Source organism: Mobula hypostoma, chromosome 1, assembly GCF_963921235.1.
Source record: "Mobula hypostoma chromosome 1, sMobHyp1.1, whole genome shotgun sequence".
NCBI classification, from domain to species: domain Eukaryota; kingdom Metazoa; phylum Chordata; class Chondrichthyes; order Myliobatiformes; family Myliobatidae; genus Mobula; species Mobula hypostoma.
In genome coordinates, this window is record NC_086097.1 from 103,145,854 (window position 1) to 103,171,069 (window position 25,216).

The window sequence follows — 25,216 nt, forward strand, 5'->3', positions numbered from 1 at the left end:
GGATCTCCCTATGTAAATAGCAGAATCATTCATTAATTGCAAACATTTATTATGCAAATAACAAGACCAATATTTGAAGGGGTCAAGAATTTTATGACATAAAGGATTTTGTCTTATCCTGCTTTTGAAAGATCATGGTAGTAAATTAGTCCCATTCTCTTGCTCATCCTACTTGCCTTTAATTTTTTTTCAACTTTAACTGTTTGGCTTTTGTAGATAACAATGGAAGCTGCTCCCAGCTTTTGTATAAGCAATGCTTTCCAGGTTACAAAAGTATCTAACCCATTTCTCTTTAATCCGGGGGTTCCCAACTTTTTGATGCCATGGACCCCTACCATTAACTGAGGGGTCTATGAACCCCAGGTTGGGAACCCCTGCTTTAATTGATAAAACTGCTATCAAAAGAAATACTTTTTAATAAGTTACAGAAATTTCTATCTTTAATTCCTCACCATGAAAAGTAGACTATATGAGATGTCTTTATGCTTGCATTTTGACAGAATTGCTAATGCTTCACTGGTGCCAGGAGATCTGATGAAAGAAAACACTGATGAGGTATTGCAAGATGAGCAGCTCAGTGATGGGGAGAATGCTATCCCAGGCATAATTTGCCCTGAAAGGATGGCAGAGTCTCAAGGATCTCAAAACCCACATACTCCCTATGTTGGAGAGAAGGATGTTTGGGAAGAAATGGACATCAACAGGAACAAAATGAAGACCTCTGGCTATAAGGTAAATTAGATTTGGTGGATGAAAGAAGGGCAGCAGACTTTCAACGATGAAGCAAAGCCATCATGTCATGTTCAAATTGGCTTTCTGCTTACCATCTCTAACAATATCCTTACCTTATTGAGTTGTTGTTAGGACTCTCTCCTTTTATCCATGAGTCTACTCCATTTGTAGCAATTCTGACATCGTAGATATTTCATGTTAATGTAAGTTGGCTCTTCCAAGGCAAGCATGAAAAAGATCTTCAATATAGATTCTACAAAATAGTGAATAAGAAATTACTGACATTCATAATTTTGGACCTACTTGATTTGGAACTTCACACTTTGGTTGCCTCAGGTATGCAAGCTAATGTTTTTATATGAAAAAGGCTCACATCTCTCATGAGGGAAGGGGTTCCAGGAAGATAAATGGGAGAATGAAACAGACAGGAATGCTTTGTATAGACTTAATGGGCTAAATGGCCATCTGCTCTGAGAACATTCAAGAAATATTAAATGAGTTTACAGGGATTAATATGCTGAAACTGGGAAGAAAAAGAAAATCAGTGATTTGACATTACAGGGATGTTCCCAGGACTTGAGGAAATAGATTAGGACTTTATATCTTAGAGTGCAGGAAAATGAGGAGAGATTCAGTAGAGGTATATAAATTTGAGGGGTATAGATAGGGTAAATGCAAGCAGGCTTTTTCCACTGAGGTTGGGTGAGACTCAAACTAGAGGTCAAGGGCTAAGGATGAAAGGTGAAAAGTTTAAAGGGAACATGAGGGGGAGCTTCACTCAGAAGGTAGTGAGAGTATGGACGAAACTGCCAGTATAAGTTCAAAGGTTCATTTAGTATCTAAGTGTACAATTCTGAAATTTCTTCTTCAGGTAGCCATGATACCAAGAAAGAAATGAACAGCAGCACAATCATGACCCCCAAATCCATCTCCCAGCACAAAAAAAGAGCAAAAATAGAACAGGCACATCGACCCCCAAATCCCCCCCCACACAAAAAAATGAGAAACATAGGGTGAAAAACAGAATACAACAAAACCATAAGACTGGGGGTGGGGGGGGGTCCGCAGTCCAAGTCCACATCCAAACGCAGAAAACCTGGGCAAATTTTTCCCTCTTCATAGCAGAGCAATCTCACCAGCGTTTTTTTTTAAAAAGCAGACAGCTGGCACTTCAATCTCCCTTGTCACTTTAATCGGTGAACAAGTTCAAAGTTAATTTATTATTAAATACATATTTGTCACATATATAGTGGATTCCACTTAATTTGTCCATTGGTTAATCGGGGCAGCTGCTTATTTGGGACAACTCTTAAAGAACAAAACCTAATTGAGAAAATAGCTGAGATTCCTTTTGCTTATTTGGGACACTATGCAGCATAATTGGAATAGGACACTGTTGCCGAACAGGTTCTAAATAGCATCAATTGCATGCACTTGCGTGGCATTTGCAAGCAAACTGTTTTTAAATAGTGTCAGTTGCTTGTGTTTGTGTTTAAGAAGCAGTGATTTTTGTCACTGATAGTTGGTGAGAAATAAGTAGTAAGACAATTTGGAACTGTTTTGCTCATTGCGGCTTCAAGCATTCAGGCTTAAAAATCCCAGAAATGGCTGGGATTGAAAATGAAATGTCTTCACTACTTCAACAACTTAGGAACTATGAAGAATTTGAAGGCATTGACAATCATCTTTAAGATTTGGAGGATGCTATTGTCAACGGCATTCTGTGAAGTCAGTCCATTTTCTGCACTAGGTGTCTGCTGATTTTGTTCATTTACCAGCAAAAGAACACGACACAAGAGTGTTCAAAGTAAATTTATTATCAAAGTACATATATATATATATATATATATATACAACCCTGCGATTCATTTTCTGGTAGGCATCCTCAATATATCCAATAACTATAATAAAATCAATGTAAGACTGCATCAACAAGGCGGGTAACCAGTGTGCAAAAGACTACAAACTGGGGGACTTCCGGTAGCGCTCATGGAGTGAAGTCGCGTTCTTGACTTGCTCCATTACCTCTGAGTTTTTTTTTTATGATCAGCCATATTTTAACTAACCATTAAGGCATCGACTTTTACAATACTTTGAAACAAATTGGGCTCTTCGATAATTGGATGCGTTTAAGGTCTGCTATGTCTAAAAATGGAAAAAATGGGAAAGACGGCAAACCTCCGGTTAGACCAAAAGGTACCGATTTCCCTCCGACTGAACCACCGGTGACTTTGAAAGCTATATCGGATTTAATTCAAAGGGAAATTTCAACCTCTATTACGGAACTGATTCGTTCGGAAATTTCAATTAATTTCCAGAAAATTGCCGATTTAATCGATAAAATACAATTATCTATTACGGAACATCAGTCGGCTATATCTAATCTTCAAAAATCCACGCAACAAAATGAACTCAAGGTGGGGAAAATTGAAGAAACAATTACTATAATGAAGAAAAAACTTGAGCTTCTGACCTTTAAAAACTCAGACTTAGAATCCAGAATGCGACAGCAGAATCTTCGAATGATTGGCGTGCGTGAAACTGTGGAACCTGACAACCCTATGAAGTTTTTTTTCTCAACTTTTAAAAGATGCATTTCCTACTGTATTTCCTGACCAACCACCGTTATTGGATCGGGCTCACAGAGTTCCATCATACTCGTCTAAGTCAGATAAACCTCGACATGTCATCTTACATTTTCATTACTTTCAAGACAAGGAGAAACTGTTTCGATTCGTTCGATCTAAAGGTTACATTGATTTTTCGGATCTTAATTTCTGATTCGTGGAGGATTTCAGTAAACCAATTCGGGATCAACGGGTTCGTTACAGATCTGTGATGTCGGAACTCTACAAGATGGTTTTAAAACCAGCGCTGCTTTACCCAGCACGTCTAAGGATTCGTACGTTGGATGGAGCCCTCCGTTTTTTTGAATCTCCATTGGATGCCCAGAGTTATCTGGGTCAATTTTCACCTTCAACATCTTAATCGTAATTTTTAACTATCTCTGTTTGATCGGAGGTTGTGAATCTGTCGGCCTTAATTTTTTTTTTGCCTTATATGGGCAGAAAAGTTTATTTTTGATTAATTAATATGGCTGCTAAACTTCCTTTCTATCTGCGTCATTCCTTTCTTTTTCCCAGGGGATTCTGGGTGGTTATTCCCTCAACATCATTCTACCTATTTCCTTTGAGGCCTTAAATTTTGTAGTTTTTAAATCTACTTTTTTTGTAGGTTTTCATAGCTAGTTTCTGTTAATATTTTCATTTCTTTTTTTGTTTATTCATAGGGTCTGGGGTTTGTTGCGGTTTTTTTATATTTTCTGGCTTTTTCTTTGTTATGTTAAGTGTTTGTTTTAATTGATTTACTTTTTTTATTACTGTTTTATAACTAGCTGATCTTTTTTATATTTACACTTTTTTTTAGGGAGCGTCTATCGGAAGTCATGGGGGTAGTTTTAGTGCTTACTTCTTTCTGGCTGGTCTGTTTTAGATTTAGCCTTGGGGTCATGGGGTGGTGGGTGGGGCTTCACGTTTTAGTTTCTTTCTTCTTGGGCTATGTACACTATTGAAGTATTGGTTGCGTTCTCCTTCCCGGTATCTCTTATTTGTTCTGTTCCCTTTCTGGGTTTGTGGGTCGAGCCTATCGTCAATCCTCCTTTTTGCGGGTTGACTTTAGGGTTTATGGAGTCTATTATTAATTTTGTCTCCTGGAATACTAGTGGTCTTAACCATCCTGTTAAAAGGAAAAAAGTTCCGGAGACTTAAAGCACAAATTCTATTTTTACAAGAGACCCATGTGCGGAGGGGGGACAGACTACGTTTTTTTAAATTCTGGAAGGGAAAACAGTTTCATTCGGACTCTAACGCTAAGATTCGAGGCGTCTCTATTTTTATAGACTCCTCAGTTACTTTTATACAACATGATATTACCTCTGATCCGAATGATAGATTTCTACTGGTTAGTGGTCTACTATTTAATAAAAAGGTAGTTTTGGTTAATGTTTATGCTCTCAATATGGACTATCTGGAATTTTATAAATCATTACTCAATCAGTTTCCGAATTTGAATGAGTTTTCATTGATCTGGGGCGGAGATCTTAATACCTATTTATCTCCAGCTTTGGACCGTTCGGCTCCTCTACTGACCTTACCTAATAAATCTGCAACTTTGATTAATTCATTCCTCTCTGATTCTGGGTCGACGGACATTTGGCGTTTTATGCATCCTCAGGAAAAAGATTTTTCTTTTTTTTCACATGTTCACCATTCCTATTCAAGAATTGATTATTTCTTTATTGACTCTCGTCTTATTTCTTCAGTGATTAAATGTGATTATGACTCTATAACCATTTCGGATCATGCTCCACTTAAGCTTTCTATTAAAATTCAGGCCAATACACAAAATAATAGACAATGGCGTTTTAATTCGATGTTGCTTCAGGATTCGGACTTTGTTAAATTTATGAATGAACAGATTGATCTTTTCTTTACAATCAACTACACAGAGGATATTTCTGTGAACATTCTTTGGGATACTTTTAAAGCTTATATTCGTGGTCAGATTATCTCGTATTCTGCTGCTTTGAGGAAGAAGCTGAAGCAGGAGGAGTTGGTAATTGTGGGCAAGATTAAGGAAATTGATAAGAAATATGTTACAGCTCCCTCTGAGGAGTTATATAAATAAAGAACTGAACTTCAAATGGAACACAGTTTATTACTTTCGTCCTCGATTGTAAACCAATTAAAGAAAACAAGAAGTGAATTTTATGTACACAGTGACAAAATTAGCAAACTGTTGGCTAACCAATTGAAGTCTAATTATGCTAAATCTCAAATTAATCAGATTTATAATCAAAATGATCGACTGATACTTGATCATGCGGGGATTAATCAAACCTTCTTTGATTTTTATTCTTCCTTATATCAATCAGAGTCTCCTCGAGACTCTAAATATATGAATGATTTTTTAGATAACCTAGACTTCCCTGAGATTTCACAGGATATGTCTTCTATGCTAGATACTCCCATTACCACTGATGAGATTAAGAATGTTATTTCCTCTATGAACCTGGGGAAAGCTCCTGGCCCTGATGGGTTTACCGCTGAATTTTATAAATGTTTTGCACCTTCATTAATCCCTTGGTTCTGTAGGGTTTTCGAGGCTTCATTAAAACCTGGTAAACTTCCCAAATCTTTCAATAGAGCGTCAATCTCTCTAATATTAAAGAAGGATAAAGATCCTGCTCAATGTGCATCTTATAGACCAATATCTTTATTAAATGTTGATTCTAAAATTTTTTCTAAGTTATTAGCAAACAGATTAGAAAAATTACTTGCTTTTATTATTTCGGAAGACCAAATGGGTTTTATTAAAGTTACTCTTTTTATAACATTCGCACACTGTTAAATATTGTTATACCCCCTCACAAAATGTTCCTGAGTGTGTTATCTCTTTATCAAAAGCTTTCTCAGCATCTAGAGTAGAATGGCCTTACTTATTTAAGGTGCTTGAAATGTTTAATTTTAGCTCGACGTTTATATCCTGGATCAAACTGTTATATCATTCTCCTGTGGCCTCGGTCCGTACTAACTCTTTAAGCTCACCTTTTTTCCCTCCTTTTCGAGGTACTCAACAAGGTTGTCCTCTTAGTCCTTTATTATTTGATATTGCATTAGAACCTCTTGCAATTGCCATTCGAGAATCTCCAAATATTACTGGGATAACTCGGGGCTTAAAGTCCCATAAAATATCACTCTATGCTGATGACTTACTTTTATATATTTCTAATCCTCAGAAATCCATCCCTGCTGTTTTAGAGTTATTAGCACAATTTGGTCTTTTTTCAGGTTCTAAATTAAATCTTAGTAAGAGTGAACTTTTCCCGATTAATAAACAACTTCTCTTATATCATAACTTACTGTTTAAATTGATTAATAATTATTTTTCATATCTTGGGATTAAAATTACTTGTAAACACAAAGATTTATTTAAGATTAACTTTTTACCCTTAGTTGACCATATTATTCAACTTTCATCTAAATGGTTTCCTTTATATTTAACTTTGATTGGTCGTATTAATGCAGTTAAGATGTTTTTTCTGCCAAAATTTTTATATATATTGCAGGCATTACCGATTTTTGTTCCAAAATCTTTTTTTGATAAAGTTGACTCAAAAATTTCTTCATTTATTTGGCAAAATAAAAACCTGAGACTGGGTAAAATACATTTACAGAAAGCTAAGAGAGATGGAGGTTTAGCATTACCTAACTTTAGATTCTATCATTGGGCAATTAATATTCGACATATGAAATTTTGGTTACTTGACCAGGATATGCTATCCATTCCCAAATGGGTAGCATTGGAATTACAATCTGTTCAGGGCTATACACTTGGCTCTATTTTAGGTTCCTCTCTTCCTTTTGATTTGAAACGCCTCAAACAGGTATCTAACCCGATAGTTAAATATACCTTACGTATTTGGTTTCAATTCAGAAAATTTTTTGATCTTAACCAATTTGGGCTAGCGATTCCTATTTTAGGTAACATATTTTTTCCTCCCTCTTTTACGGATCGTGCTTTTCAAATTTGGAAGACTAAGGGTATTTCACGGTTTTTGGATTTATTTTTAGATGGTTCCCTTATGTCTTTTGAACAATTATCTAATAAATATAATTTATCAAGAATACATTTTTTTTAGATATCTGCAAGTTAGAAATTTCCTAAGTACTATACTTTCTTCCTTTCCAATACTTCCTCCTACATACATTTTAGATACTATAGTTAACCTTAACCCATGTCAGAAAGGTGCATCGGCTATGATTTATAATATTATTATGAAACTTAGGAAAGTTCCATTTGATAAGATTAGGGTAGGTTGGGAACAGGAATTAGGTTCTATCATTTCCGTGGATGACTGGGGGCAGATTTTACAATTAGTCAATACTTCCTCTATCTGTGCTAAACATTCCCTAATTCAATTTAAAGTTGTTCATAGAGCACATATGTCCAAAGATAAATTAGCTCGCTTTTATTCTCATATTAATCCTTTTTGTGATAGATATCCGGGGCAGATAGCCTCTTTAACCCATATGTTTTGGTCTTGTCCTACTCTGGAAACTTTTTGGAGAGGCATTTTTAATATTATCTCAAAGGTATTGAATATAGATAGCTCTCCGCACCCTATTACTGCTATCTTTGGACTACCTAAAATTTCCAGTAATCTTTCTCCTTCAGCCCGTAGAATAATTGTATTTCTTACTTTAACGGCGAAAAGATGTATCTCACATCATTGGAAAGAGCTTAATGCTCCAACCACCTTTTTTTTGGTTCTCTCAGACGATATTATGCTTGAATTTGGAGAAAATTAGAAGTAATCTTTATGATTCCTCACTTAAATTTGAACATACCTGGAGATCTTTTATTCAATATTTTCATTTAATGTAAATTTTTTTTCTCTTTTTTGCTCCATATTTATATACCCTTCTTGTTTTTTTTACTGTTTTTAATGGAGGTCGGGTTTGAGGACATGATTTTAAGTTCTTTAACTCTACTTGGTTCCAAGTTAGCCCATTGCTTTGCTTTGCTTTTAGTTAGTTGCACGGTGGGTTTTTTTTGGGGTTTTTTTTTCCTTTTCTCTATTGATATATATATATCTATATATATATATCTATATCTATATATATCTATATATATCTATATCTATATCTATATATATCTATATCTATATCTATATATATAAAAATTAGTATACTATTATGTTACCTTAGTATGTTATGTTTAAATTACATTGTTTGTATCACTTTTTTTCTGTATTAATATCTCCTGTAATTTTATTATATTCTAACAGTGTATTAGTGCCTATATGGCTTACCTTTTTGTATACTTATTCAATAAAAAGATTTAAAAAGAAAGAAAAAGACTACAAACTGCAAATACAAACAGAAAGAAAATAAATAAATAAATAAGCAATAAATATTGAGAACATGTTATGAAGAGGCCCTGAAAGTGAGTTCATAGTTTGTGGGAGCAGTTTAGTGATGTGGCAAGTGAAGTTGAGTGATTAACCCCTCTGGTTCAATTGTCTTAAATATGCATAAAGACTTGGCTTCCATAGCTGTCTGTGGCAAAGAATTCTACAGATTCACCACCCTCTGGCTAAAGAAATTCCTCCTTATCTCTATTCTAAAAAGACAAACCTGTATTCTGAGGCCATGTCCTCTGGTCTTAGACTCTCACCAGAGGAAACATCCTCTCCACATCTATGTATCATGGCCTTTCACCTTTCAATCCTGGAATCATTTTCATGAACCTCCTTTGCACCCCCTCCAGTTTCAGCACATCCGTTCTAAGATGAGGGGCCCAAACAATACTCCTAAATGAGGCCTCACCAGTGCTTTATAAAGTTTCAACATTACATCCTTGCTTTTATATTCTAGTCCTCTTGAAATGAATGCTAACACTGTGTTTGCCTTCCTCACCACAGGCTCAACCTGGACACCTTTAGGGAATCCTGCACAAGGACTACCAAGTCAATTTGCATCTAATTTTTTTTGTATTTTCTCTCCATTTAGGCTATTCTCGATACTAATTTTTTTTTAATCACTGATTTTTTTTATTGCAACACCAGCAAATTACGTTCAATACAACCAGTTGCCAATTACATTTTGACTATTTAACCCAGCCCCCCCAACTTTCATCACCATCCCCCCTCCACCCCTCGTCCTCTTCCCCCGTCCTCTTTCCCCGTCCCCCCCAACCAACTGAATAGTAATACATACACAGACAGAGCATTCCTATTTTAACAGAAGATCTTTTAAGTTAGATATCAAATTTGTCCGCATTAAGATTGTGTTTGGTTGTGCATCATTTACTCTTGCTGATGATAGTTCCAGGTAAGAAATGTCCAAAAAGCTCGAAGCCAGTGAGTATTTGAAATACCATGGGGAGGTTTCCAACGCTGAACTACAGTCGTCTTAGCTGCAGTCAGGCCTGCTAGCCAGACTTTGCGTGTTTTTTCCGTAAGGGAAAGGTGGGAGGCATCATTTAGAAGATGTACAGTGGGGTCCATTGGTAATTGTACCCCCATTAGTTCTGTAAGAGTACTGATAACCTTCCCCTTCAAATCAAAAACCCCTGGACATTCCCATACAACATGTATAAAAGAGCCAATGGTTCCGTGGGGGCAAAATGAGCAATATGGGTCAGGAACCAGTCCCATTTGATGTCTAATTCTCAGTGTTAAATATGCTCTCTGACAAAATTTCAAGTGTATATACAGATGATTTGGGTTTTTCAAAGCACCGGCCGCATTATCCCAAATTGCATGCCAGTCTAAGTCTTGTCCCAATTCAGATACGTATCTATCCCAGGCTTTCATTCCTGATGTGGGGATATATTTCTGGGAGTTTAATTTGTCATATATATATGTGTGTGGGTTCACAAGCTGATCTTACGATAAAGTAGAAGAAAAGAGAGTGTTTATCAATATTATATCAAGATACCAGTTCTTGAAAGCTAAGGATAGTATTAGTGCTGATTCTGACAAATTAACTTTGTATCCTGAAAGAAATACAAATTGCTCCACTGTTTTTAAAACATTTGCCATATAAACTAGCATGTTGTCTGCGTAAAGTGATATCGAATGTGATGTTGTATCTATTGTAATAGGGGAGATCTGAGGAGACTTTCTAATTAAGTGTGCAACTGATATAGTAAAAAATAAAGGAGGCAAAGGGTCCCCTTGTTATGTGCCCCGTCCTATGTCAAATCACTCTGAGAAACCTCCTCCCACACATACCTGGGCTGAAAGATTAGCATACAGTGTTTGAATCATATTGATAAATTTATCGCCAAACTTAAATTCTTTTAGAACTCTCCAAAAATATGGCCATTCAAGATGATTGAATGCTCTTTCAGCATCCAGAAATAGCAGGCCATAGGCAGGTGGGATTTTATGTGTTGCACTCAGTATGTGTAAGAGGCGGCGAATATTATCAGGTGCAAGACGTTCCCTGATAAAGCCCGTTTGATCTGGGCTAATTATTTTCCCAACTACTGTCTCATGTCTACTGGCTAAGACTTTGGAAAATATCCTGAGGTTGGCATTTATCAAGGAGATTGAACGGTAAGTGGCACACTCTAAGGGGTCCTTACCGGGCTTAGGTATAACTGTGATCAGGGCTGTGTTTAGATCTCTATGGAAAGCACCATTTCCAAAAGCATAATTTAATGTTTCTAACCATGCTGGTCCAAGAATGTCCCAAAGTGCTAGGTAGTTTCACAGGTATGCCATTTATACCTGGCGTACGGCCCTTATTTGTAGCTTTGACTGCTTTAAGTAGCTCATCCAGTGTAATAGGAGAGTCTAGAGTTTTGGTGTCCTCTAATGACAACGTAGGGAGGTCTAATCCACTTTTTAAAAAAACTGTAAAGTCATTTTCAGAAGGAACTGAGCCACTTGTGTACAGCTCTTTAAAGTAGTTCTTGAATGTCTCGTTTGTTTCTTCTGTTGAAGGTACTACTCCATGTTTAGCACATCTAATCGCTGGTATAGACCTTTTAGCTTCCTGTTGTTTGAGTGTTAGTGCCAAAAGATGGCTCGGTCTGCTGCCTTCTGCATAATACTTATGATTGGTTACATGGATCATATATTCTGCCCTGTTTCTTAATAAATCATTTAATTCTGCTTGCTTTGTTTTGAGCTGATTTTCTTTTGTTATGGTGTATCTCCTTTTGAGATTATTCTCCAAAACTTTACATTGTTCTAGGGTGGAAATCTTTTGAAGCCGGCTTTTATGTAGGTAGGAACTGAACCATATGGCGTTATATCGTAAGAAACCCTTGATGGAGGCCCAGATCACTGTCACATCCGAGACACTATTTAAATTTATAAATTCCATCAGTTTTGTTCTCGGTTGTGTTAGAAATTTGTCATTTTTTAGAAGGGTGGAGTTAAACCTCCACCTAGTAGCCTTATTTTTAATTTTGTCATAATTAAAAGTAGATATGACTGGGTTATGATCAGATAGATGTCTGGACAAAAATTCTATTGAGTGTACCAAAGGCAGCAGACCAGAGGATATAAGAATGTAATCTGTCCGAGAGGAAGTTTTATGTCTTGTGGAGAAGAACGTATAGTCTTTAGCAGATGGATTATGCACCCTCCACACATCAGGTAAATTTAAATCCGTTAGAAAAAGGTTAAGTGCTTTGGAAGCAGATTCTTGAGAGCTTGATATAGTTGAGGAAGATTTATCGAGGTTAATGTTTATCAAAGCATTCATGTCCGAACCAACATAAAGTTGATAGTCACTTAACTTCAGTAATTGTGAGGTAACTGAGGGAAAAAATTCAACCTCGAATATAGTCGGGGCATATAGGCTAATGAATGCAACTTTTTTTTTACCCTGAATGGATGTACAGCAAAAAGCTAGACGTCCTTTATTGTCAGCACCAGTCCTTTGAATTGATACATTAATACTATATCTCATTAATATCATAACTTTTCATACGAGTACCATCAGCTGATGACACAACGGATTTATAAAAGCGGTTTTGAACCCAAGGGATGTCATTAGGTTTAAGATGTGTTTCCTGTAACAGCGCGATATCTATTTTCTTTCGGCGTAAGAAATCTAAAACCTTTGAACGCTTGTAGGGAGAGTTTAATCCTCTAATATTAAATGATACAATAGTAAGATTTTCTGATTTATCTGTGTTGCTCATCTTCCCCTGGATCTATTGTTGTAAGTTGGTGGTGGAGCCCTGAGTTACCCCCTTCCCACCCTCCTCCCATCACCCCTTGCATATAACCCTTTGCTTTGTAACATCTGTGAGTGTCACTTAGCAATGTCAGACACTGAACAATAACCGCCCCCCCACCCCCAACACCAACAAATTAGAAAGGCAAAGCGGTTCTCACAGACGATCATATCAAAGAGACAAGAAAAAAAAACCTGGTCAAACCTGTTAACCTATATAATTAAAACCATTCCATCTCAAATATAATATAACACATAATCAAGACCCCAACGGCTGTCTTGCGAGAGACTGTTGCTTTAATAGACCGTCGCTTAGCGATGGCGCCAGTGACATCTTATCTGGAGCCCAGGAACGTAAACAAGTCTACAGGAGACATAACCCGAAATGAACATGTACAACTAAAGTTATTCAGAACAAACTGCTGTTTTTCAGCTTCATTCTTGATAAACTATGACATTTGGGTGTATTGAATATCACCTTACAATGTAAAAGATAAGTATATTCTAGGCAGACTTGTATCACCTTACCATGTTACCCTTGTATGAGCAAGTTAACTGAGCCGTTACCTTAAAACTCTGACCTGCAATACTCGGAAACAAATTGGCCCTTAATTAACTAAATACAAAAGTGTATCAAATGACTTTCCAATAAAAGGATAACCAGAAAACTTTACACCTTTCTTTTTAAATCTTTTTATTGAATAAGTATACAAAAAGGTAAGCCATATAGGCACTAATACACTGTTAGAATATAATAAAATTACAGAAGATATTAATACAAAAAAATACTACAAACAATGTAATTTAAACATAACGTACCAAGGTAACATAATAGTATACCAATTTTTATATATATATATATATCAATAGAGAAAAGGAAAAAAAAAAACCCCCAAAAAAAACCCACCGTGCAACTAACTAAAAGCAAAGCAAAGCAATGGGCCAACTTGAAACCAAATAGAGTTAAAAAACTTAAAATCACGTCCTCAATTCCGACCTCCATTAAAAACAGTAAAAAAAAAGCAAGCAACACATATCAAAGTTGCTGGTGAACGCAGCAGGCCAGGCAGCATCTATAGGAAGAGGCGCAGTCGACGTTTCAGGCCAAGACCCTTCGTCAGGACTAACTGAAGGAAGAGTGAGTAAGGGATTTGAAAGCTGGAGGGGGAGATGCAAAATGATAGGAGAAGACAGGAGGGGGAGAGATAGAGCCGAGAGCTGGACAGGTGATAGGCAAAAGGGGATACGAGAGGATCATGGGACAGGAGGTCCGGGAAGAAAGACAAGGGGGGGGGGTGACCCAGAGGATGGGCAAGAGGTATATTCAGAGGGACAGAGGGAGAAAAAGGAGAGTGAGAGAAAGAATGTGTGCATAAAAATGAGTAACAGCTGGGGTACGAGGGGGAGGTGGGGCCTAGCGGAAGTTAGAGAAGTCAATGTTCATGCTAACAGGTTGGAGGCTACCCAGACGGCATATAAGGTGTTGTTCCTCCAACCTGAGTGTGGCTTCATCCTTACAGTAGAGGAGGCCGTGGATAGACATGTCAGAATGGGAATGGGATGTGGAATTAAAATGTGTGGCCACTGGGAGATCCTGCTTTCTCTGGCGGACAGAGCGTAGATGTTCAGCAAAGCGGTCTCCCAGTCTGCGTCGGGTCTCACCAATATATAAAAGGCCACATCGGGAGCACCGGACGCAGTATATCACCCCTGTCGACTCACAGGTGAAGTGATGCCTCACCTGGAAGGACTGTTTGGGGCCCTGAATGGTGGTAAGGGAGGAAGTGTAAGGGCATGTGTAGCACTTGTTCCGCTTACACGGATAAGTGCCAGGAGGGAGATCAGTGGGGAGGGATGGGGGGGACGAATGGACAAGGGAGTTGTGTAGGGAGCGATCCCTGCGGAATGCAGAGAGAGGCGGGGAGGGAAAGATGTGCTTAGTGGTGGGATCCCGTTGGAGGTGGCGGAAGTTATGGAGAATAATATGTTGGACCCGGAGGCTGGTGGGGTGGTAGGTGAGGACCAGGGGAACCCTATTCCTAGTGGGGTGGTGGGAGGATGGAGTGAGAGCAGATGTACGTGAAATGGGGGAGATGCGTTTAAGAGCAGAGTTGATAGTGGAGGAAGGGAAGCCCCTTTCTTTAAAAAATGAAGACATCTCCCTCGTCCTAGAATGAAAAGCCTCATCCTGAGAGCAAATGCGGCGGAGACGGAGGAATTGCGAGAAGGGGATGGCATTTTTGCAAGAGACAGGGTGAGAAGAGGAATAGTCCAGATAGCTGTGAGAGTCAGTAGGCTTATAGTAGACATCAGTGGATAAAAAAAAAGCAAGAAGGGTATATATTACATTAAATGAAAATATTGAATAAAAGATCTCCAGGTCTGTTCAAATTTAAATGAGGAGTCATAGAGATTGCTTCTAATTTTATCCAAATTCAAGCATAATATCGCCTGAGAAAACCAAAAAAAGGTATATGGAGCATTGAGCTCTTTCCAATGTTGTAAGATACATCTTTTCGCCATTAAAGTAAGAAATGCAATCAATCTATGGGCTGAAGGGGAAAGGTTACTGGAAATTTTAGGTAGTCCAAAGATAGCAGTAATAGGGTGAGGAGAGATATCTATATTCAATACCTTGGAGATAATATTAAAAATGTCTCTCCAAAATGTTTCCAGAGTAGGGCAAGACCAAAACATATGAGTTAAAGAGGCTAGCTGCCCCGGACATCTATCACAAAAAGGATTAATATGAGAATAAAAGCGCGCTAATTTATCTTTGGACATATGTGCTCTATGAACAACTTTAAATTGAATTAGGGAATGTTTAGCACAGATAGAGGAAGTATTGACTAATTGTAAAATCTGCCCCCAGTCATCCACGGAAATGATAAACCCCAATTCCTGTTCCCAATCTACCCTAATCTTATCAAATGGAGCTTTCCTAAGTTTCATAATAATATTATAAATCATAGCCGATGCACCTTTCTGACATGGATTAAGGTTAATTATAGTATCTAAAATGTATGTAGGAGGAAGCATTGGAAAGGAAGAAGGTATAGTACTTAGGAAATTTCTAACTTGTAGATATCTAAAAAAATGTATTCTTGATAAGTTATATTTATTAGATAATTGTTCAAAAGACATAAGGGAACCATCTAAAAATAAATCCAAAAACCGTGAAATACCCTTAGTCTTCCAAATTTGAAAAGCACGATCCGTAAAAGAGGGAGGAAAAAATATGTTACCTAAAATAGGAATCGCTAACCCAAATTGATTAAGATCAAAAAATTTTCTGAATTGAAACCAAATACGTAAGGTATATTTAACTATCGGGTTAGATACCTGTTTAAGGCGTTTCAAATCAAAAGGAAGAGAGGAACCTAAAATAGAGCCAAGTGTATAACCCTGAACAGATTGTAATTCCAATGCTACCCATTTAGGAATGGATAGTATATCCTGGTCAAGTAACCAGAATTTCATATGTCGAATATTAATTGCCCAATAATAAAATCTAAAGTTAGGTAATGCTAAGCCTCCATCTCTCTTAGCTTTCTGTAAATGTATTTTACCCAGTCTCGGGTTTTTATTTTGCCAAATAAATGAAGAAATTGTAGAGTCGACTTTGTCAAAAAAAAGATTTTGGAACAAAGATTGGTAATGCCTGAAATATATATAAAAATTTTGGCAAAAAAAATCTTAACTGCATTAATACGACCAATCAAAGTTAAATATAAAGGAAACCATTTAGATGAAAGTTGAATAATATGGTCAACTAAGGGTAAAAAGTTAATCTTAAATAAATCTTTGTGTTTACAAGTAATTTTAATCCCAAGATATGAAAAATAATTATTAATCAATTTAAACAGTAAGTTATGATATAAGAGAAGTTGTTTATTAATCGGGAAAAGTTCACTCTTACTAAGATTTAATTTATAACCTGAAAAAAGACCAAATTGTGCTAATAACTCTAAAACAGCCGGGATGGATTTTTGGGGATTAGAAATATATAAAAGTAAGTCATCAGCATAGAGTGATATTTTATGGGACTTTAAGCCCCGAGTTATCCCAGTAATATTTGGAGATTCTCGAATGGCAATTGCAAGAGGTTCTAATGCAATATCAAATAATAAAGGACTAAGAGGACAACTTTGTCGAGTACCTCAAAAAAGAGGGAAAAAAGGTGAACTTAAAGAGTTAGTACGGACCGAGGCCACAGGAGAATGATATAACAGTTTAATCCAGGATATAAATTTCGAGCTAAAGTTAAACATTTCAAGCACCTTAGATAAATAAGGCCATTCTACTCTATCAAAAGCTTTCTCAGCATCTAAAGAGATAACACACTCAGGAACATTTTGTGAGGGAGTATAAACAATATTTAACAGTGTGCGAATATTATAAAAAGAGTTACGACCTTTAATAAAACCCGTTTGGTCTTCCGAAATAATAGAAGGAAGTACTTTTTCTAATCTATTTGCTAATAACTTAGAAAAAACTTTAGAATCAACATTTAATAAAGATATTGGTCTATAAGATGCACATTGAGCAGGATCTTTATCCTTCTTTAATATTAGAGAAATTCACGCTCTATTGAAAGATTCAGGAAGTTTACCAAGTTTTAATGAAGCCTCAAAACCCCTACAGAACCAAGGGATTAATGAAGGAGCGAAACATTTATAAAATTCTACGGTAAACCCATCATGGCCAGGAGCTTTCCCCAAATTCATAGAGAAAATAACATTCTTAATCTCATCCGTGATAATGGGAGTATCTAACATAGAAGACATATCCTGTGAAATCTCAGGGAAGTCTAGATTATCTAAAAAATCATCATATATTTAGAATCTCGAGGAGACTCTGATTGATATAAGGAAGAATAAAAATCAAAGAAGGTTTGATTAATCCCCACATGATCAAGTATCAGTCGGTCATTTTGGTTATAAATCTGATTAATTTGAGATTTAGCATAATTAGACTTCAGTTGATTAGCCAACAGTTTGCCAATTTTGTCACTGTGTACATAAAATTCACTTCTTGTTTTCTTTAATTGGTTTACAATCGAGGACGAAAGTAATAAACTGTGTTCCATTTGAAGTTCAGTTCTTTGTTTATATAACTCCTCAGAAGGAGCTATAACATATTTCTTATCAATTTCCTTAATCTTGTCCACAATTACCAACTCCTCCTGCTTCAGCTTCTTCCTCAAAGCAGCAGAATACGAGATAATCTGACCACGAATATAAGCTTTAAAAGTGTCCCAAAGAATGTTGACAGAAATATCCTCTGTATAGTTAATTGTAAAAAAAAGATCAATCTGTTCATTCATAAAGTTAACAAAGTCCGAGTCCTGAAGCAACAGCGAATTAAAACGCCATTGTCTATTATTTTGTATATTGGCCAGAATTTTAATAGAAAGCTTAAGTGGAGCATGATCCGAAATGGTTATAGAGTCATAATCACATTTAATCACTGAAGAAATAAGACGAGAATCAATAAAGAAATAATCAATTCTTGAATAGGAATGGTGAACATGTGGAAAAAAAAGAAAAATCTTTTTCCTGAGGATGCAAAAAACGCCAAATGTCCGTCGACCCAGAATCAGAAAGGAATGAATTAATCAAAGTTGCAGATTTATTAGGTAAGGTCTGTAGAGGAGCCGAACGGTCCAAAGCTGGCGATAAATAGGTATTAAGATCTCCGCCCCAGATCAATGAAAACTCATTCAAATTCGGAAACTGATTAAATAATGATTTATAAAATTCCGGACAGTCCATATTAGGAGCATAAACATTAACCAAAACTATTTTTTTATTAAATAGTAAACCACTAACCAATAGAAATCTACCATTCGGATCAGAAATAATACCATGTTATATAAAAGTAACTGAGGACTCTATAAAAATAGAGACGCCTCGAATCTTCGCATTGGAGTTCGAATGAAACTGTTTTCCCCTCCAGAATTTAAAAAAACGTAGTCTGTCCCCCCTCCGCACATGGGTCTCTTGTAAAACTAAAATTTGTGCTTTAAATCTCTGGAACACTTTAAAAACTTTTTTCCTTTTAATAGGATGATTAAGACCATTAGTATTCCAGGAGACAAAATTAATAATAGACTCCATAAACCCTAAAGTCAACCCGCAACAAGGAGGATTGACGATAGGCTCGACCCACGAACCCAGAAAGGGAACAGAACACACAAGAGATACCGGGAAGAAGAACGCAACCAATACTTCAATAATGTACATAGCCCAAGAAGAAAGAAACTAAAACGTGAAGCCCCTCCCACCACCCACCACCCCATGACTCCAAGGCTAAATCTAACGCAGACCAGCCCGAAAGAAGCAAGCACTAAAACTACCCCCTTGACTTCTGGTATACGCTCCCTAAACAAAAGTGTAAATATAAAAAAGATCAGCTGATTATAAAACAGTAAAAGAGTTAAAAAAAAGATAACTCAATTAAAATAAACACATAATATAACAGAATAAAAGCCAGAAAATATAAAAAACCGCAATAAACCCCAGACCCATGAGTAAACAAAACAAAAAAAATGAGATTATTAACATAAACTAGTTATAAAAACCTACAAAACAAAATAGATTTAAAAAAACTACAAAATTTAAGGCCACAAAGGAAATACATAAAATGACAATGGGGAAATAACCACCCAGAATCCCCTGGGAAAAAGAAAGAAATGACGCAGTTAAAAAGAAAGTTTAGCAATCATATTAAATAATCAAAAATAAACTTTTCTGCCCATATAGGGCAAAAAAAAATTAAGACCGACAAATTCACAACCTCCGATCAACGGAGATAGTTAAAAAATTACGATTAAGATGTTGAAGGTGAAAATTGATCCAGATAACTCTGGGCATCCGATGGAGATTCTAAAAAACGGAGGGCTCCATCCAACGTACGAATCCTTAAACGTGCAGGGTAAAGCAGCGCTGGTTTTAAATCCATCTTGTAGAGTTCCGACATCACAGATCTGTAACGAACCCGTTGATCCCAGATTGGTTTACTGAAATCCTCCACGAATCGGAACTTAAGATCCAGAAAATCAATGTAACCTTTAGATCGAACGAAACGAAACAGTTTCTCCTTGTCTTGAAAGTAATGAAAACATAAAATGACATGTCTAGGTTTATCTGACCTAGGCGAGTATGATGGAACTCTGTGAACACGATCCAATAATGGTGGTTGGTCAGGAAATACAGTGGGAAATGCATCTTTTAAAAGTTGAGAAAAATACTTCATAGGGTTATCGGATTCAACAGCTTCACACACCCCTATCATTCGAAGATTCTGCCATCGCATTCTGGATTCTAAGTCAGAGTTTTTAAAGGTCAGAAAGTCGAATTTCTTCTTCATTACATTAATTGTTTCTTCGATTTTCTCCATCTTGAGCTCACTTTGTTGTGTGGATTTTTGAAGATCAGATATAGCCGACTGATGTTCCGTAATAGATATTTGTATCTTCTGGATTGAATCGGCAATTTTCTGGAAACTAGTTGAAATTTCCTCACGAATTAGCTCCGATATAGCTTTCAAAGTCACCGGTGGTTCAGTCGGAGGGAAATCGGTACCTTTCGGTCTAACCGGAGGTTTGCCGTCCTTCCCGTTTTTTCCATTCTTAGACATAGCAGACCTTAAACGCATCCAATTATCGAAGAGCCCAATTTGTTTCAACGTATTGTAAAAGTTGATGCCTTAATGGTTAATTAAAATATAGCTGATCATAAGAAGAAAAACTCAGAGGTAATGGAGCGAGTCAAGAACGCGACTTCACTCCATGAGCGCTACCGGAAGTCCCCAGAAAAAGCTTTACACCTAGGACGTTAACTTGCCAATGCCTGTTAGATTGAGCATACAGACTGGTCTGAGCTCTTAACGCACTTCCATCTCCTCCCAAGGGGCGTGTGGACTTTGCCCAGGGTCTTCTTCCATACCTCGCAGCACTGATGATTTCAGCACTTCATCGGCCAAGTTGACATCTTCATGCCCTTGATATTCACTCTCAAAATCGCCGGGTATATGAGGAACGAGTGAATCCCCTTCTGTTGAAGCTTAGCGTGGATTTTCTTGTGTCCCTGCCGTTCTTGCATCGTGCCGGGGATGTAGTCGGCGAAGAACTGCAGCTGGGTGCCATCAGGGAGAGTAGGTTTGGCTTTCCTCGAGCCTCCAGAATAGCCTGCCGGTCGGTGTACCCTAGAAGCCTAAAAACCATGTCCGCGGTTTTGAGGTGTTGTTGGAAAAGATCCTGTGTGCTCTATCGATCTCCAATGGAGTGCTGTGGGAATTCTTGAGCACTGGAATCCAATTAGGCAGCATCTTCTGGAGGGTAACCTCTTGGATCGTCGCCCTCAGTGTCTGTCGGTAAGTTGACCAGCCGCACGTTATTTTTCCTGGATCTGTCCTGCAAGTCATTTAGCTTCTTCCGTATCTTAATCACCTCCGCGAGACAGGAGTTAGTAATTTTCTCATTCTTGCATAAGCTAACCTGAATGTTGTCTATTTTGTTGAATACCGTGCTAAATTTTTAGCATGAATGTCCGCTTGCTCCTTTAACGACCGGAGAATGTTGCCATTCTGTGCCATATAATTCTGTATGGGGTTGAGAGCCTTTTCCAGCGACTCCTTTAGCGTGTGGGCTACCGTTTCTTGCAGCGATTCCATCTCCGTTGCCATTGTTTGCTTAATTAGCATAGCTATTTCCTCGGATGAATCGCTAGCTTGGTGTTGTCTGCTGATATCTTGTTTCTTGGTTGAATTTGGATCTTTTTTTGAGGTCATGTCTTTAGTTAGATCTTTCTCCAAATCAACCTTGTATTAAGACAGTCTATGAGCCCTAAAGAATGTGAAAAAGGAGGGTTATATGTCAGCGCTCAGTGCTGTGCTGCCATCTTGCCTCGTGCCTCACTGGAAGTCCCTCGATACTAATTTTTGACTTGTAGAAAGGGTTGTCTTGTAGGAAGTAATGGTCTGCAAATCCTGCCAGAGCTGATATGCATCCGATCCTGTCTTGAATGTCACAGATCTAGCCCTTAGACTACAAGTCTTCTGGTTCATCCACAGCTTTTGATTCAGTTGTGTCTGGTATGTTCTCGAAGGCACATCCTCATCCACACAGGACTTAATGAAGTCAGTGACAACTGTGGTGTTCTCATTCAGATTCGAAGATGAATCCCTGAATATTTTCCAGTCCACAAACTCAAAGCCTCAGCCTTTCCGAAGTACAGGTGTGGGATTGCACAATAAACATTGTTGATGGTGGTATAACAGTGGCCACAGGTGATAAGTTGGTAGTAGTTGTTCAGAGACTTCAAGCTGCAATGATAGGGAAGGCATCAGGGAGCATGTTTCATGACTACTGATCTCAGTGAGCTCCTCCGATGCCTGCCTAGCATGGGCCAGAGGTGGAATGTACACCAGTGCCAGGATGACAGCAGAAAATTCCCTCGGCAGGCAAAGTGGACAACACTTGACTGCTAGTTGTTTCAGGTCGGGTGAGCAGGAGTGAGACAGAACTGCCCTGTCTGTGTACCACAATGAGTTAATCATGAAACATACTCTTCACCATTTACACCTCGGACTTCAACTACTGCACAGAGTCTTGTCATCTTCAGAAGTTTTCGGATGACTCTGCCATAGTTGGATGCATCAGCAAGGGAGATGAGGCTGAGTACAGGGCTACGGTAGGAAACTTTGTCACATGGTGTGAACAGAATTATCTGCAGCTTAATGTGAAAAAGACTAAGGAACTGGTGGTAGACCTGAGGAGAGCTAAGGTACTGGTGAGCCCTGTTTCCATCCAGGGGGTCAGTGTGGACATGGTGGAGGATTGCAGATACCTGGGGATACGAATTGACAATAAACTGGACTGGTCAAAGAACACTGAGGCTGTCTACAAGAAGGGTCAGAGCCGTCTCTATTTCCTGAGGAGACTGAGGTCCTTTAACATCTGCCGGACGATGCTGAGGATGTTCTACGAGTCTGTGGTGGCCAGTGCTATCATGTTTGCTGTTGTGTGCTGGGGCAGCAGGCTGAGGGTGGCAGACACCAACAGAATCAACAAACTCATACGTAAGGCCAGTGATGTTGTGGGGATGGAACTGGACTCTCTCATGGTGGTGTCTGAAAAGAGAATGCTGTCTAAGTTGCATGCCATCTTGGTCAATGTCTCCCATCCACTACATAATGTACTGGGTGGGCACAGGAGTACATTCAGCCAGAGACTCATTCCACTGAGATGCAGCACAGAGCGTCATAGGAAGTCATTCCTGCCTGTAGCCATCAAACTTGACAACTCCTCCCTTGGAGGGTCAGACATCCTGAGCCAATAGTCCTAGACTTATTTCATAATTTACTGGCATAATTTACATATTACTATTTAACTATTTATGGTTCTATTACTATTTATTATTTATGGAGCAACTGTAACAAAAACCAATTTCCCCCAGGATTAATAAAGTATGACTATGACTATACTCCACCTCCTCTACCTTTAAGCAGACAGCCATTTTGTCTTTTCAATGAACCATGTTTCCATAAAGCAGAGTACATAGCAGTCCCTGGCATCTCTCTTTGACTACCACTTGACATATAATACTATAATCCCATCAAAACTAATCAGTCAGCTCCAAGACCTAGGTTTCACTCCCTCATTGAGCAACTAGATTCTCAATTTCCTCTCTTGCAGTTCCCAGTCAGTTTGAATTGGCATCAATATCACAATCACCATTAGCCCAAGTGCACCACAAGGCTATGTGCTTAGCCTCCTGCTCTATTCATTTTATACTCATGATTGTGAGGCTAAGCACAATTCCAATGCCATATATAGGTTTGCTGACTACACCACTATTGTTGGCCAAATCAAAGGAGATGATGAAACAGAATATAGGAGGGAGATTGAAAATCTGGCTGAGTGACGCCATAACAATAACCTCTTATTCAATAGCAGCAAGACCATGAAGCTGATTTTTGACTTCAGGAGGAAGCCTATCCTCACTGGGAGAATCAGAGGTGGCAAAGGTCAGCACTCAACCATTAGGATCTTGAACCAGAAGGAATTACTTCACTCACCCCAACAGGGAACTGTTCCCACAACCTATGGATTCAAGGGCTGTTCATTTCATGTTCTTAATACTTATTGCTTATCTATTATTAATATTCTATTTTTTTATGTTTCCTTGTCTTTACTGTGAATGCCTGCAAGAAAACAAATCTCAGGGTTGTTTATGGTGACGTATATGTAATTATACATTTACTTTGAGCTTTAAACAAGCTGAATGAGAGGGGAACAAATTGTCAGATAAACATAATGTGAAAAGATTATGTTTCATAATCTTTTATATATTTTATATCTTTTATATTTTATGTTTCATAATCTTAAACATAATGGGAAAAGATTATGTTTCACATGCAAATGGAATTGCTGAGTATTTTCAATTCCATTCAGTGGCTAAATGTGCGATATGCTTATATTGATGGTATTTAGAAGTCCAGGAAAGCTGGTGAGTAGTTAGGAAGGCCGAGCTATTTTATTTTGGGTCTAAGTGTAAAGATGTTAGAATACCATTGGTAAGGCCGTACTTGGAGTTTTTACGTGTTTTGTTTTCTCGACATGAAAAAGAAGATGCATTTGCTGTAGAAGAAGTGCAGTGGAGATTCAGCAGACTGATGGTTGGAATAGCAGCTCTGAAATGAGGATAGAGCAAGCTAGGCTGTCACGTACCCCGTGACGGGTTAAACAACCAGCAGAAATGGGAAACACCGTGGAGTCCAGTATTGCTATTAACTAATACGCAATACAGTAATATAAATGCAGATAAATCAAACAGATTAGCAATGATTATATATAAGTAAGTATATCAGTAAATGTGGATATATATGAAAACCAAGCTTCTTCAAGTCTAGGGGTAAATAAATACAGTCTTATGATGAGTAAAGTTCAGTTCGTGGTATTGAGTTGAGTAGTGATGCAGAGAGAGAGAGAGGGAGAGATTTGAGTCTTCAGGTGAGCTGACGCCGTCGACCTTCCCGTTGTCCTCCGAAATCCTTTAGAAGTCGCCGACTGTGACCACAACAAAAGTTCTTCTGTGGTGGAGTTATCAACCCAGGCGAGGGTTGGACACACAAATAACACCCCACCGGTCACACCTTCTCCACACTGCAATAGCCACTGATTGATCCGCCTGATCGATCCTCCAAAACCCACTTTTTCTGTAGGCACAACAAAGCTCATTCAGTGTCCAAAACCATGTGTCTGAGGTCTATCATCTGACCTTCCATTTATCTTCCCGTGCTGAATACCAGCTGTCACTCAAACAGCTCTTCCCCTCTCTGTCTGTAAGAACTTTCAAGCAGGCAGTGACCTTGTAGAAATGTAAACATACTGTGAGCAGTCTTTCTTTCTCTCTCTCTCACTCTCTCTCTCACTCTCTCTCTCACTCTCTCTCTCACTCTCTCTCTCACTCTCTCTCTCACTCTCTCACTCTCTCTCTCACTCCCTCTCTGTCACTCTCTCACTCTCTCTCTCTCACTCTTTCACTCTCACTCTCACTCAAACAAGATGTTGGTGTTAAATACCTCTCTCTCTCTTTTCAAAAGCACAGTTCATAGGAGAATTGAGCACAATTCATAGGGGTCATTCAAGACCCCACCACAAGGCTCAATGAAAGATCTCACTGAAATACCAATTTTTTTTGGGGAGGAAAAAATTG

The 25,216-nt window shown here is 38.0% G+C and overlaps 1 protein-coding gene across 4 annotated transcripts in view; it reads left to right on the plus strand.

The window, feature by feature from the left end:
* LOC134349599 (tau-tubulin kinase 2-like) overlaps positions 1–25,216 on the plus strand; it is a 350,526-nt gene that overhangs the window by 215,483 nt on the left and 109,827 nt on the right. For all 4 annotated transcript variants that reach the window (XM_063054164.1, XM_063054174.1, XM_063054168.1 and 1 more), the window contains one exon: positions 501–732. In XM_063054164.1, the coding sequence (XP_062910234.1) occupies positions 501–732 (232 nt within the window). The remainder of the gene's footprint in view (positions 1–500; positions 733–25,216) is intronic.